Raw genomic sequence first — 15,481 nt, 5'->3', positions numbered from 1 at the left:
GACTACCACAGTTTAGACTTGAAGAATTGAGAAGTACTAAACTCACCTCTAATATTATACTTCCTTCACTTGTTGTTTATTACTTTCATATAGCAATAGTTTATTTTATGAAAAAGATTACATGACTAAATTATCCTGCTCCTCCTCTTTAAGGTGATTCTGTCTGCAGTATGTATTCCAATGAAAGACATGACACCTTGTTAGTTACCACACAACCTCAGATTTTTATCATGTTATGTGATCACAAGCAAGGCTATAGGACATTTCTGTGATGGTTTTTCATCTGTGTTTGGTGTAGAAAGTTGAATCCTCTGCAGCGCCCCCTGCTGATAAGAAAGCACCTGCTAAAACAGACACAACTGATAACAAGCCCAAGACTAATCAGGTGAGATATTTCATTTCTTTCACTGTCCTCTGTTTTTATTGTAATGTTTCTCTAAACTACTCCACTGGTCTCTCCTCAGGGCGCCTCTATGTCTCTGGATGCTCTCAGTGATCTTTGTGATTTGTTGCCTGCATTTATAAAACCTGAACCTGAACCTCCCAAACCCAGACCTGAGGACATTGTCTCGGTATGGGACAAAAACAACCTCCTGAAAGCCTCTTATCACTCTACTCCTGTTTAACTTCCACACATAATCACATTCTCACCTGAAGATCTTCTTATTTCCTCCTCTTCTCTGTTGTCACAGGAGGACAATCTCAATAAGGAGAAGGGTGTTCTTGTAGGAGAGAGGGAGGACACACTTCCTCCAGAGTACAGGTTTAATAAAGAGGAACTAAAAAAGCTGCCTGCTCCTAAACCTGAGGTGAGACTGGGTTTAATTCACTCCATGGCTTTAAAGTCCCTGTAAAACAAATACAGAGTTTATCCTCTTCACAAAATATATATGTCAGAAAATACAGGAGAACAGTGTGAAAGAATTACAATGGGAGTAAAGAATCATGTAGAAATAGTATTTCTAGAGTCTTGTCTTCACAAGTTTGTCTAAAAAGTATGGCTCAATAACACACAGGAGCTGTTAGCAGCTGTTAGTTACCATAATTCCTCCTCAAACTGTGCCAAACTCAGCTGACATAGGGCGGGTCACACCCTGGACAGATCATTTTAGAAGAATATCTCCTAAAATAAAAGATGGTATGAAAACATGTTTATTTTATAAGAATGACTTATACAAAATAATATTAAATTATTTTATTTAAAATCCCTCAATATGCCATAATAATCTCAACAGGAAATAGTCACACTTCACAAATTTCTGCATTTCCAGTTCAAAATGGGTAGTGATGCTGCTTACCTGCTAACAAGTGAGTAACTACAGACGACAGATAGCTGAGGGGTCTTTGTCCTGAAAATGTGATGATTTAAAACCACACAGAAAACACCATTACATTTCTAAAGATGTGGGAATGAGGCCAAGAAGAACAGAAAGGGTGGCTGCAGTACCACTGATAGAGTAAGAGGGAGACAGAGAGCAGGCCTTTGTCCAAACCAGCTGTGTTTGTGTGCAGTATGTTGTTCAACTGTCACCAGATTAGTGAAAATTAATGTGAGGTTGAATACTGTAGCGTTGACATTTATTGTCTGTACAAAAACTCAGTAACAGACACCTTTGTGTACTTTAGTATGTGTTTAGAATGAGAGGAGAGGACAGACTTCCGTCTCATGTTTGCTGTTGAATGTTGAATGTTGCTGAAGTTGACATGAATTGAAACCTCATTTTTAAACACTTAGCAACTTGGATGATTTAGATTTTGCAAGTTGTTTTTCTGTGGGGTGAAAAAGTCAGAAGAGATATTTTCATCACTTTTCACTGATTTTATAATGACGAGGGTTATTTGATAATGACCGATCTTTCCCTGTGTCTCTTGCAGCCCACCATGGATACAGGTGACGCTCTGGACATCTTGTCTGCAGACTTCCTGAGCTCTTCAGCAGCTCCTGCAGTCCAGGCTCCTGTTGTCACTCCCTCAGCTCCTGCTGCACAGGTACACTCACTGTACACTTGATTTCTCTGTGTGAACATTGGTTCAGTTTCCTGTTTGAAAAGTCCATCTAACAGTGAGGTTAAGCGGGATTCATACTGTTATTATTATTATTATTATCATCATTATTATTATTATTATTATCATTATTATTTTCTAATTATCAAAACTGGACATTTGAGAACATCATCATTTTAAGGTTCGTAAAACACTGACGAATATTTGCTGACATTTCATGGACCAACCAATGAATTGATTCATTAAGAAAAGTAATCAACAGGTTCATTGATTATGAAAAGTTTGATTAGTTGCGGCTCTAATTAGCAGCAATATTCTTAAAAACCAAAACCTCAGACAGATCCTCATCATTTCCTCTTCTCCTCTCCGTCCACCTGCAGACCAGCTCAGCAGCTCCGACCGTTAAGTCTCCTGTCGTCGCCCCGTCAGCTCCTCCTGCACAGGTGCACTATACAGTTGATATATTTGATGATAGTATGATCATTCCTGCCTGCATAGATTTGAGAAATATCCCTCTGCTCCCTCCATCAGCCATCTACAGAATTTGCTCTGGATGCCTTGGCAGGGGAATTCGTTGCCTCCGCTTCTGCTTCAACTGTGAAGGCTGCTGTTCTCTCAGTCCCTGATCCACAGGTGAACACACCTGAATGTTTTTTTTTGTTTTTTGTTGAATAAAGAATGAATAAAGTAGTCACAGATTCTGCAATCAGCAACAAGAGAAGAAAAAGAAAACAAGTAAGGTAGAAATGAAAAGTTGATGCAGGTTTATTTACTCAAATAAAATTCAGGCCAAAATAACAAACTATATCAAAGTCTTCATGTGAATACAAACTGTCAGTGTTTATTTATGGTGATGATGTGAATTGTGTTCCTATGCTTAGTCGGTGACAGGAGGATACAGTGCTCTGGATGCTCTATCAGACACACTGGAGGGCATCACACCCACCACTCACCAGCACAGCCCAGTCCCTGCCAAAGACGTCGTCAAGGTAAAGCATGCTTCACTTGAAATTCTCTATTTCAACTTTATTTGTTCTCAGGGGGGCAATTCAAGGCACACAGTGCAGTTTTCAACAAATACAAAAGAAACTAAGCTCTGAGGAGTCCTCAGTTAGAGTCTGAATAAAGTATAACATGCAAATGCAGCACGGCCAGTGAACTCTTCAGAAATAGAATCAAATAGAAATGTGCTGGCACGTGAACATTTTCAGTGGCTCAGCCAAGTGGGGAAAGAATCTGATTTTATTTTACTGTGTGGGAGATTGGATTCTCTTCAGAAAAACAAAGAGTCTGAGTGTTCTGATTTGTTTGGTTGTTGCAGGAGAAAAAGATTGTTGAAGAGAGGCTGATTAAGATGGGAGAGAGAGATGACACACTGCCCCCAGAGTACAGACCCACTGAGGAGGACCTCAAGGTAGACTGTGTGTGTGCTATTATTGCAGAATGTAACTGGCCCTCTATGCCTTCATTTTTCCCACTTGGAGATAAAATTTCATTTTTCTTTGAGAGAAAAAAATAATTACAAATGTATCTAATAATAAACTTTGATCTTATTTGAAAGAAAATGGCAGAAGAAACGCCTGCAGCACCTAAGGAGGTTAGTCCATCACAGAATGCTGTAACGATATTCAAAAAGTGTGCAGCTTGTGTTTAATGTGCCATGTTTCTCTTGCCTGTAGAAGACCATGGATGAGGATAAAGCCTTGGACCTGCTGTCCAGTGATTTCACTGCTGTTCCTAAACCTGTTGCACCTGTCATAGCATCTGCAGACACAACTAAGCAGGAGCCTCCTGTGCTTGACTCAGAGCCTCTGAAGGTAGAGAAAAAATCAGGAGTGTGTGTGTGTGTGTGTGTGTGTGTGCGTGCGTGCGTGCGTGCGTGCGTGCTTGGGGATAGATTATGAATCAGGGCCACACGGTGGTACATGTGGATAGCATTGTTGCCTCGAAGCAAGACGATCAATGGTAGTGTGCATGTTCTCCCTGTGTATCCATGGGTTTTTTCCTGGGTCTCCAGACATGCAGAGTTTAACTGGACACTAGTGTGAGTTTGACTGGTTGTTGGTTTCTGTATGTTGGCCCTGTGATGGACCGATGATCTGTTCATGTTGTACCCCGCCTTTCACCCTATGTCAGCTGAGATTTACTCTGGCGCCCAGTGGCCCCTTCATGTGGAGGATAAAGCCAATGTATGAATCATTATAAATCATTGCGAAAAAATCATAATACACCAACATTTCTTGCTTCCTCATGCTAATACCATGAAATAGCTTCAGGTTAATTACAAAGTCATCTTGTTAAGAGTTGTTCAGTTCAATTCAACACAATTTTATTTGTATAACAGTAATTCCTAACATACATTTGGTAAGGTCAAGACTGCACAATGAATACAGAGAAACCCAACTCTTCACACAATGAGCAAGCACTTGGCAACAGTGGAGAGAAAAAACTCTCTGACAGAACCATACTCAGAGTGTACGAACATCTGCCTCGGCGGGAAAGGAGGGGGAAGGGAAGGAGGTTAGTGTGTGTAGGAGATGTGGGTAAGAAAAAGAATGGAAAGGAGAGAATAAGATACAGTAGGGATGGAGACAGGAGCATGTCAAAAATCAATAACATTCACAATAATCATCACTATCATCTTTATTCTCTCGCCCCAGTGTCAACTGGGATTGGTTCCAGCTCGTCATGTGACCTCAGTAAAGGACACGCTGCAATATTAATGTTAGTAGTAATAGTAACAGTAATTGACCTGTAGCGTCGTGTCTGGATGTTGAAGCTCTGGAATTAGGGACCCCTTCAAAATAAGAACACATAGAGGAAGAGCATAAACAACAAGTTGGGGAGATGAAATGTGAGTTGATGAAATTGTTTTTCTTTTTAGCCAATGGCAGGTCCTGTTCTGGACTCTTTGACTGGCACACTGCTCCCAGACGCCCAGGGGTCCAAATCCAAAACAGACAAACCCAAGGTAAAAAGAACATTTGTCTTACGTTGTTCCATCAGTTCCCATCATACATCACTCTTTCACAACAAGAAAAGACCAGGACCTCTATGGCGGCCAATCGACATTAAAGGTCACATAGAGTGGTCCTGTTGCACATAAATGTTAGTTATGGAGGTCTACTTACATACATTAACTTGTTTTTATGGTCAAAAACCTCCTAGTTTCTATAAACGAGCCAATAGAAATCCTCTTTTCTGACGGTGTTTTTCTGCTGCGAGATTTCCGAGTGAACTCTCACCCCCAGAAGACAGAGTCTTGTGATTGGCCAGTACTATTCAGCACATCCGTTCTCAGAAGCGCAGCGCCCCCCTCTGGAACGGTGGATGCACTGCTACTCATTATCAAAACATTGTTATAACAGTGTTTAAAAATAGCTTCGTCACGACTCCCCGCCACAGTCCCTTTTATGACTTTAAACCGGAGTCAGACCCAGAATCTAAAGACGCTGTTGCTCGTGAAACACCTCCACAACGGACGTTATTCTTCTTCTGCGGTTCAATGTACGCAACCGGATGTGCCCGGACTACCGCCCGGAGCAGGACGATCGGTTGTTCAGGAGAACCGCTGCTTACGTAACTTTTACGGGATTTTCAGTGATTTACAATAAAACACAACATTCTCAGCAGTGGCCGAACTGTTTGTTTCGAACCGTCAGGGCTTCATAAACAAGGTAATGACGCAGATACACACCAAAAAAACAGCGTTAATAGGAACTTCCGGTCTAGTTCCGCTTTAAATGATTTCAATGACGAGCCGCTGTAGGCTAAACACGAACGCATGTAGTTGTCTGTGGCTTACACGCTGCACATTAGACTCCATACCATTCTACTTGTACTCGTGCTATTAACAAAAAGGGAAATAATTCACAGAACACTAAAATCATTTTTATAAGATTTCGCTCCACCGTGCTCACCCTATGTCACGACTGACAACCAGCAACCAGTGAACTGGGGGCAGCAGTCATTTATCGCCACATACTCCCGGTCGTGACACACCCATCACCAATGTACCAATCCCAAGTGCGCACCAATTCCAGCATCAATCAACACAGAATGAATAAGCAAAACTTGTATGTACATGTATGGCTCCTACAACCTCTAATCAAACCAATAAGAATTAAACTCAACAAGTGTTATCATATGACTTTCAGTATTTATTAACGATGTTATAAACTATAAACTATTTGTTTACACTTTATAGTAACTGTACATGTTCATGTTGTTAGAAGCATTTTCTAACAGTTCATTAACCTGAATAACATCGATAATGGTTAGTTAAAACATTAGTAAAGTTAGGAATTATTCAAGGCTCTATAAAGCCAATGTTAATGTCAGTAATAACTGTTAACTGACAATTAAAATGGCATTAAAAGCTTTAAATAACGGTTTAATAACGTTCATTTATGTACCCGTATTGTAAAATGTTGGTGAGCTCACTGCCTCCATCAGTCAGTGTTGAAAGTCTTTGTTCGGCACTTTTCTAGTCTTGATAACTCATTCACTTCCACATAGTTGAGGTGAAGTGACTAGTGGAGTCTGGGATCGAATCCTTACCCTCCATTTAGAAGACGACCCACTCTGTCAGTGAACCAAAGCCGACCGCACATGTGACTCAAACTTCCTAAACAAGTGCAGCAGTCGAGCAGCAACTCCTTAAAAACCACCATTTTCAAGATAAAGCAACACATATTCTGAAAACATTTATTAAGTGGTTAAAGTGGCTAACATCTGTTGTTATTTGTGTCCCAGATTACCTCAAGTTATGATGGCAAACACTGACACTTTTATTATTAATAACATTTGTACACATGCTGTTTAATGTCTCTCTGCCAAATATCCTCATGTAGAGCGCTGTTTTTGGCTGAAATTGCTAACAGTAGCTAACAATGGCTAGCCTGAGACACGTAGCTTTTCTGACATCTCAAATGGTGGTGACGTCACTCCAAGTTCCGACTTGTGATGTAAATAGAACCCAGCATTGCTGCTCTTGAGACACGACAGTTGCAGGGCGCCCTCTAAAGCACTGACTGTGTCAGTGTTCACCAATATCAGAGCAACGTGGGACAGTTGCACTTAACCATGGTGTCGACTTTGTTTCAGGGCAAGAGCAAGTCAAAGTCAAAGTCTAAAGTAAGCAAACAACTGTACCTGCTGCATGAAGACCTGCAACCAGCTGGACAAATGAATCAGTGCACTAAAATTCAGGCTCACGCTGCATGTGAAACACTGTCTGTCTTTGCTTTGCCTCATGTTCAATCAAACCTGTTGGAATCACTGCTGCTGCTGCTCCGACTCTTCCTCCATGTATTTGTAAGTGAAACCTTGTTTTGTGTTTCAGAAACATCATGCAGAGGAGAAGCCGTCTGCCGCTGAGCAGCTCTCAGCTCAGCTCAGCACAGACGTCGTGCCATTGTCCACAAAGAAGGGAGGCAAGAGCTAGACCACGAGGAGAGGTGAGTCCTTCTCCTCCTCTTTGGTGACTGAGGACGACGAACACCACAAGGAGAAATAGGCTCAGTCAGGCTGTATTTATACTTTCCTCTATGATAATAATGCATCTTAACTATTGTTTTACTGTATGTGCTGCCTCATGAAGTACTTTTGTATTACAGTTTTTCTCGATTGTTTACACACATTTTCTGAAAGCATGCCTCATGCTCTCAGAACTCTACACACAAATCCAAAAACACACACACAATGGGCAAAACCCCTCAATTCTCCTGCAAAATGAAACTTTACATTCAAAACAATGTTATTTCTTCTCAAAATGGTATTTTATTTTCAAATGACACACAAACCATCATATGAACAGACATTTATAAGAACCAGTTGAACACTGATGTGTATATTATATAATATTTTATTCCTATATATTTCCCACAGAAACAATACACACAGTGTCTATCCCAACCAACACATAGTTGCACATACAGTGGTCTACATACAAAACATAACCCTTTTATGCTAAAGCTCTGATTGCAGATTGTAAACCTGTGTGACAGGTGTTTTCCCATGTGATGAGTCAGTTTGCATAGTAGGGAAATTAACTTTAGAATTTTGAAAACAAGAGATTTTCTTCATGAAAATTGTGCCAAATGCAGAGAATTGTGTGTAGTGTTCTGAAAAAAACGTGTGTTTTAGAACTGCAATTTGATAGTAAAGCAGGAATTGTGCTTGTAGTTTAGCAGAGTTGGTTCAGGGGGTTGGTGCATGAGTTACCTGTTGTGGTCATTGTGTCTCAAGTACCAGTATTTGTGTGTAAACAATTGAGAAAAACTGTAATAGAATATATATATATATATATATATATACACACACACACACACACATATATATATATATGTTTATATACTGTATATATTAGCTGTTGCTAATATTGTGTTTTCTTAATTTTATTTCTATTATTTTAATTGGAGCAAATGTTTTGTATCAAACCAGGGATGAATGAAGTGTTCATTATGAAAGTTTTCTGATTCTGATTGTGAATACTAGAATAATATGTTTAAATGCATCATAAATAACATAGCTGATATGATTCTAATAATCAGTTAAATGGAAAATCCAACATGCATTACAGACTGTAAAAATGTAAATAAACTGAGTAATGTAAATAAAATCAGCAACAGCATTTTAGCTGAGTCCTGTTGTGGGCTGTTTATTTCTTCTTCATGAGAGAAGAATATTAATTCCACAGTTAGAGAATTAAGTCTTTGAGGACACGTAGTGCCATTCCTATTTCTAACATGTTATTATTCTTTATGTTGTTGCAGGTTGTTGGTGCAATTTATCCTGGAGACACAAGCTGCTCTCTGGATGTCGATTCTATTTTTCTAAATCATCAAGAATGTTTATTGGATAAAAGACCACACCTAGACATGCCCATAACATTTGCTCAACACACACACACACACACACACACACACACACACACACACTATGCGTGCAACGCCGTTCTTTCTCATCTCTCTGTGGATGAGGAGCTTTCTGTTTCTGTTCTGACTTTTTGAAACAAGATGGATGTGACGAAAGTGATGAGAACAGACAAAGAAAAGAAAGAAGGGAATAGTTTGAGAGACCTGTATAACAAAAAACAAAAAACATGTTCCTGACAGAAGGAAGGCGTTGCATGTATAATTTTCCAGTGATGGTCTAATATGCGAGCACAGCGGTTGTGTTGTGACAGCTTGTGTGGGAGGAGGGTGGACTGGGTGTATAGTATCGGGAAGTTTGTGCAATCTTCATGTACACAAAAAATCAATAGTTTTCTATCACCGTGTGGTCAGCTGCCATTAAGACACTAGTGTACAGCTTAGTGTGCTCAAGTTTTGGACTCTCGTTTACATGATGAAATATGTGGAGGATTTTCAGGAGGTGTTCTGCTTTGTTCTGAATCTCAGAGCTTCTTGCAAGTGCCTTTTTTTCTTTCTGTAGAGAAATATCTGTCAAGAGAAGGCTTATGTAGTGTTTGACCTTTACTGGTGTCTGCAAGTGCACTTTGTAAGCCAAGATGGTTGCAAACTGCCATTTTGTATACTGTAAAAAAATCTATTTTTGCAATATATAAGACAACACTGTATAATTTACATCAGGCTTTCATCCGTGAAGTAAAACCACTTGGATTTTTCCCCAAGTTTTCTCTCTTTTTTCATGTCAATTTTTATGTGGGTGTGAGTCAAAAAGATATGAACAATAAAAAGTGAATATGTCAAGAAGAAATCAGTATATTCAAGATAAAAATCAATAAACCTTTCAAGAGAAATGTGTTTGTATTCAAGTGAACAGGAACAGAATATTTGCTGTGCGATGAGAAGTAACCTACTTACATGGAAACTGGTTCTAGTTTAAAGAAATGTCATTACAAGTCCCCAGCATCAATTCAACTTGTACAATACAAGGTGGCCATTTTGTAAACTGTAAAAAATTGTTCTATTACAGTTCTATTAGTATATTACATATACAAGACTGCATAATCTGGTTTTCCTCCACTTTATTTCTCCCCAACTTTCTTATCTTTCATGTCAAAGGTTTTTTTGTGGGTGAATTAACAAAAGCTAAATATGTCAAGAAAAAGCAATATATTCAATTTAAAAATCACTAAACTCTGAAAGAGAATTGTGTTTGTCTTAAAGTGAACAGACACAGAATCTAATTTTTCTCTCGTTCCGAATCGGTGGTTGTTGCTTTTCACTCGTTTAGATGTAGCAGCCACTTCCTCTTCACTCAAGGCGGGGGGGCTTCACAATGTCGATATACATATACATATATATGTATATGTGTATATACATATATATGTATATATATACACGTATATGTGTATATGTGTAAAGACCCTGAATAACTGATGTGAATGCAAACAAGTGGGATGTGTGAAACAAAAAGGATTCAGAAACATGAATAAAAGCAAACACAAGTCATTGCAAAAAAAATAAAAATACTGCTTTTCTGGGTAGTATTGAGTTGAGTACATTTTATTACATTTTTTTTTATACAATATTTAAAGTTACAACAAATTTAGAGACTGTACATGCATCCACAAAAGGGAAACAATGGAAATGCCCTTTTTCTGCGACCATGATATGTCTCCTGGTTTTAGATTTTGTAAATGTGACCATAAATCAAATTTATATTAAAAAACTCAAATACATATATACATTTCTTTTCACAAGTTAAACAGAATATACCAGGTTTTAATTAGTTTACTATGATCCACAGCCACTCAGCAATGCGTGTGACGGAGCAGCAACAATCCGCAATCGACTAAATTTGAAAAGCTTTTAAAGTTTATGATGCAGTAAATACCTGAAAATAAGCTTTTTATTTATTCATTCCCAGCAAACAATTCACTGTGCATTTAAAGATGTGAAGATAAGCAAACATTGTAAACTGCTCTCTGTTTTTAAAGACATTAATCAAACGTGTCGGTTGGTCATCATTTGTTTTTGAGGAGCCATCATCCGCGGTCTACACAAAACACATCATTTTCAAATAATTATTCAAACAAAAGACATCACTGATCACAGTCATGACAAGATAATAGAAGTAAATAATAATATTTGTGTTCAGAAAAGAACTATAATGAAGCATTTGTAAACTATTATAATCCTTAATGTTCCTTCTGACCCTTATATTATAATATACTATTGTAAAGTCTGTGTGTTTAGAGCATTAATAAACATTAATAATGTTAATTATTGTTAAGTCAGTGTCAAGTACCAAACAATAGAGGATGTTATTCACAGGCTTTACATTAACAGTAATCTGAGTTCACTATTTTTAATTCATGAACAATTATTTAATTTCCAGTATGGAAATTTCCATATTCAGTATGTCCCACATATGTTTTTATTTTATTTTTTTTATTCTTACATACATTCATGCTCTGAAAATATAAAGATATAGGTTTAAAAAAAAAAGTAGATTTGAAATATATGTTGATATAAAAGTGTGAAGCACTCAATATATTTTTTTCAATCCTTTGTACAAATACTGTATTTCAAAAAGTATAATTCACTATGGAATATACACCATAGATGACGTTTGTGATGAGTGTCCTTGAATGAACACGTCTACATATGATATATAAGAAGGAAAAATAGAATATTTAGAAATGTTTGGATAATTGACACTACTCTGTTTTTCTAAATGTAAAGACAAAAAAATGGAAATAAATGACTTACTTTCGTTTGTGATGGTGTGGGCATCTGCGTGTCCTTATACCTACAATGTTATCAATAACAATGCTTAGAATACAGTACATATGACATCACACAGTGAAAAAAGAGCTAAGCTGTCAGGGGTCAGGGGTCATCTTTTAAAAGCATGTGATGCAGCTGGACTTACGGTTGCAGTAGAAGATGGCGATGATGAGGAGCAGAAGAAGAAGGCCACAGCTTCCAGCCACCGGGCCCAGAATGAGCGGGGAGCAAAACAGGGGCAAAGTGGTTTTCTCTGAGAAAAATGTCCTCATTTAGCATCTGCTCACAAACACTTTGTACAAACACTGACAAGTGAGGCCTGGATGTTTTACCTTCACTGTTTGGACAAAGACAGGCCTTGGTGGTCGCGGGGAGATTTCTCTGGGTGGTGACAGCAGGTGCTTTTGTCACAACTTCTGCTTTTTTTTCTGAGACTAAGGGGTGGTGTGATGTGAAAAATCAATCCATCATGTCCTAAATTAGACCAGGAACAAAGACAAAAAAAACTCACCTCCAATCAGTTTGGTCACTTCGCCAAACTTGAGCTCGTTGAGTTTTATACTGGCACAGCTGTAAGAGCCACTGTCACGAGCTCTGCTGAAGGAATTCACTGTCAGGATATGTTGCTCCATCTTTGAGTGGCCAAAGTTTGGGGAGAAAGGCGTCTGTGTGGTCTTTCTGATGCCAGTACTGGTGAAAGATGCGATAAACTCAATCCCTGATTCGTCCAGAACTCGGAACCAGATGATCATGGTGCCAACGTCAGCAGGCTGGCACTTGATTTCAACTTTATCCCCTTCATTTGCTACTGTGGCCACATCTCCATGAGCCATTTCTAAACACAAATGTGATGAAGTGGAAGCATTAATTCACATCAACCCTCAATATCAAGTACCCTAAAGAAAATGGATGGAGCATAAAGCTGTCAAAAGAATAATTCAGTGAACTTACTTTGATAAAACACCAGAATCACCAGAATCGGAATCCACTTCTGGTCCATTTTAATGTGACAGATGACAAAAAGCTGCAAAGCAAGTCTCTGCGGTGCCTGCTGGAGTCTGCATACAGAGATAATTCAGTGAGATATCAAACCACGCCCCACCTGTAACCTTCTTCTCTGCTTCTCTGTCCAATGGCACCATTGCAGCAGAGCAGTGCAGAGGCCTCGTGCAGCACAGTCGTGGTCTGCCACATGTTGTCAAGTGGAGCCCACCCATGTGTACTCACATGTGTACCCATGTGACACACACACACACACACACACACACACACACACACACACACACACACACACACACACACACACACACACACACACACACACACACACACACACACACACACATACACAAACACACACACACACTGTCACGTACAAAGTTAACACGCACCCAGCGCACATATTATAAAATATGATATTCTATTCTTTATCAGTGCAACAGTGTTTACGTGTCGTCTCTTAATCTGCTTCAAATGACCATTTCTTAAATGGTCATTTTAAATAGACCATTTAACCTGCAAATGACGTGCAAATGTCTGTCTTTAGTTTAACTCTGTTATTGTTACTGTTATCTAAGTATTACCTAAGCATACTTCACGTTAATTAATGCTCATTATGACCATCATTGTAAAGAGTAAAACAAGCACCCTTTAACTATGACTTCATAAATGTATGTGATTACATAATAAACATTACTTAATTATAATGAACCATTATTAACCTTTGTTAATTTATAAATTAATGTGTCACTTTAAGGAACAATTTTTCTTATCAAATTTACAGACACAGAAACCTTTAATAAATGACATGTACAGTTACTTCAATCATTTCAATGTTTAACTCTCAGTTATTACTGACATTAACAGTAGCTTCATACTGTTAGTTTGCAATAACTCAGGAGCTGCTTGTCTGCTGCTGCCTCGAGTGGTCACTTTGTGTCACTGAGGTATATAGAAATGGAGGATTTCAAGTGTCATAAGTCACATGTAAACAAGCTATGGTATACATGTAGAGGAGAAAATCAACATGTACGTTTGACTCCGCCTCCATGAGTGGCACTGTATTGAATCCAGTTTCCCGTTGACCTTTACATCACAGAAAAACAAACCGTGCCATGCTGTGGTTCTGTATGTTTCGTATCTGCTGTGGATGTTAATCCTGATACAAATTAGAATTAGCTTTTGTGGTTATACTCTCCTTCTACTTCCACGAGTACATTTTGGTGCACGTGTAGAGTCTGACTCCAGTCTGACTAAGTGTCTACATGCAAGAGTAATCAGTCTATGACTCACATTATCTGACTAAGACTCCTCCATTTTAGTCAGACTAATGTGTTTACATGACATTGAGAAAACTGAATTATTGTCTTAAGACAAGTAAAATTTGACTTTTAACATGTGTTTCTTTATAGTACTTTAGAGTCAAGTGCTTCACATACAATGAATAATAAAAGCACACAATCAAATAACGGGTATTAAAAACAAAAAATACGAGAATAATTTTCAGTTAAGAAGGGTAGGACCTCACCTCCAGCCTTCAGAGCCTCACCTCCAGCGTTCAGGGTCTCACCTCCAGTGTTAAGGTCCTCACCTCCAACGGTCAGGACCTCACCTCCAGCGTTCAGAGCGTCACCTGCAGCGTTCAGGTCCTCACCTCCACTGGGTCAGGACCTCACCTCCAACGGTCAGGACCTCACCTCCAGCGTTCAGGTCCTCACCTCCAACGGTCAGGACCTCACCTCCAACGGTCAGGACCTCACCTCCAGCGTTCAGGTCCTCACCTCCAACGGTCAGGACCTCACCTCCAGCGGTCAGGACCTCACATCCAGCGTTCAGAGCCTCACCTCCAGCATTCAGGTCCTCACCTCCAACGGTCAGGACCTCACCTCCAGCGTTCAGAGCCTCACCTCCAGCGTTCAGAGCCTCACCTCCAGCATTCAGAGCCTCACCTCCAGCGTTCAGAGCATTCAGAGCCTCACCTCCATCGGTCAGGACCTCACCCGCAGCGCTCAGAGCCTCACCTCCAGCGGTCAGGACCTCACCTCCAGCATTCAGGGTTTCACCCCAGCGTTCAGAGCCTCACCTCCAGCATTCAGAGCCTCACCTCCACCATTCAGAGCCTCACCTCCAGCATTCAGAGCCTCACCTCCAGCATTAAGGACCTCACTTCCAGCGTTCAGTGCCTCACCTCCAGCGTTAAGGACCTCACTTCCAGCATTAAGAGCCTCACCTCCAGTGTTCAGAGCCTCACCTCCAGTGTTCAGGTCCTCACCTCTAGCGTTCAGGTCCTCACCTCTAGCGTTCAGGTCCTCACCTCCAGCGTTCAGAGCCTCACCTCCAGTGTTCAGAGCCTCACCTCCAGCGTTCAGGACCTCACCTCCTTGGTGAGATCCTGAACGCTGGAGGTGAGGCTCTGAACTGGAGGCCTCACCTCCAGTTTCCTGTTCACCGATGGAAAGTCAACTATTCAGTAATGGTAAAAACTGCTGACATTTGTGTGTAGGCGATGTATCTGTTCCACTGGTGGGTGGAACAAGACTGAGACCATGTTGTATATAATTATCTGATGCAGAAAAACATAACTCCCTCTGAATCCAGATGTTATGTTGAATTACATTTTTATTATAATTATTGTTATGATTATGATTATGATTATTATTATTATTATTATTATTATGTTGATGCTCTTTATCTAAGAGGGGAGACCCAGTCAAAACGCTCTCAGTGAGCCCACTTCAGCTTCCACACCGGTGATTCAGCTTTGACTCACTCACAAA

General features: G+C 39.7%; 2 protein-coding genes across 14 annotated transcripts in view; one reads left to right on the top strand and one right to left on the bottom strand.

The window, feature by feature from the left end:
* Positions 1 to 11,696, top strand: part of cast (calpastatin) — a 61,464-nt gene extending 49,768 nt beyond the window's left edge. For 12 of the 13 annotated variants that reach the window (XM_083906226.1, XM_083906222.1, XM_083906225.1 and 9 more), the window contains 14 exons: positions 299 to 385; positions 465 to 572; positions 693 to 809; positions 1,876 to 1,989; positions 2,385 to 2,447; positions 2,536 to 2,637; positions 2,886 to 2,993; positions 3,326 to 3,418; positions 3,566 to 3,601; positions 3,684 to 3,821; positions 4,889 to 4,975; positions 7,111 to 7,140; positions 7,349 to 7,463; positions 8,781 to 11,696. In XM_083906226.1, coding sequence (XP_083762352.1) covers positions 299 to 385; positions 465 to 572; positions 693 to 809; positions 1,876 to 1,989; positions 2,385 to 2,447; positions 2,536 to 2,637; positions 2,886 to 2,993; positions 3,326 to 3,418; positions 3,566 to 3,601; positions 3,684 to 3,821; positions 4,889 to 4,975; positions 7,111 to 7,140; positions 7,349 to 7,450 — 1,185 coding nt within the window. In that variant the 3' untranslated portion in view covers positions 7,451 to 7,463; positions 8,781 to 11,696. The remainder of the gene's footprint in view (positions 1 to 298; positions 386 to 464; positions 573 to 692; positions 810 to 1,875; positions 1,990 to 2,384; positions 2,448 to 2,535; positions 2,638 to 2,885; positions 2,994 to 3,325; positions 3,419 to 3,565; positions 3,602 to 3,683; positions 3,822 to 4,888; positions 4,976 to 7,110; positions 7,141 to 7,348; positions 7,464 to 8,780) is intronic. The other variant, XM_083906228.1, reaches the window with a different exon arrangement.
* cd8a (CD8a molecule) lies at positions 11,684 to 12,899 on the bottom strand (the record flags this gene model as incomplete). The annotated part of the gene is made up of 6 exons (XM_083906065.1): positions 11,684 to 11,727; positions 11,851 to 11,958; positions 12,038 to 12,139; positions 12,217 to 12,540; positions 12,657 to 12,763; positions 12,808 to 12,899. The coding sequence occupies 6 exons, from the start codon at positions 12,897 to 12,899 to the stop codon at positions 11,684 to 11,686; spliced, it is 777 nt and encodes a 258-aa protein (XP_083762191.1).
* Between the last annotated feature and the right edge of the window lie 2,582 nt (positions 12,900 to 15,481).

This window comes from Microchirus variegatus, assembly GCF_963457635.1.
Source record: "Microchirus variegatus genome assembly, chromosome: 19".
Lineage (NCBI taxonomy): Eukaryota > Metazoa > Chordata > Actinopteri > Pleuronectiformes > Soleidae > Microchirus > Microchirus variegatus.
This window is presented reverse-complemented; position numbering and strand designations above follow the sequence as displayed.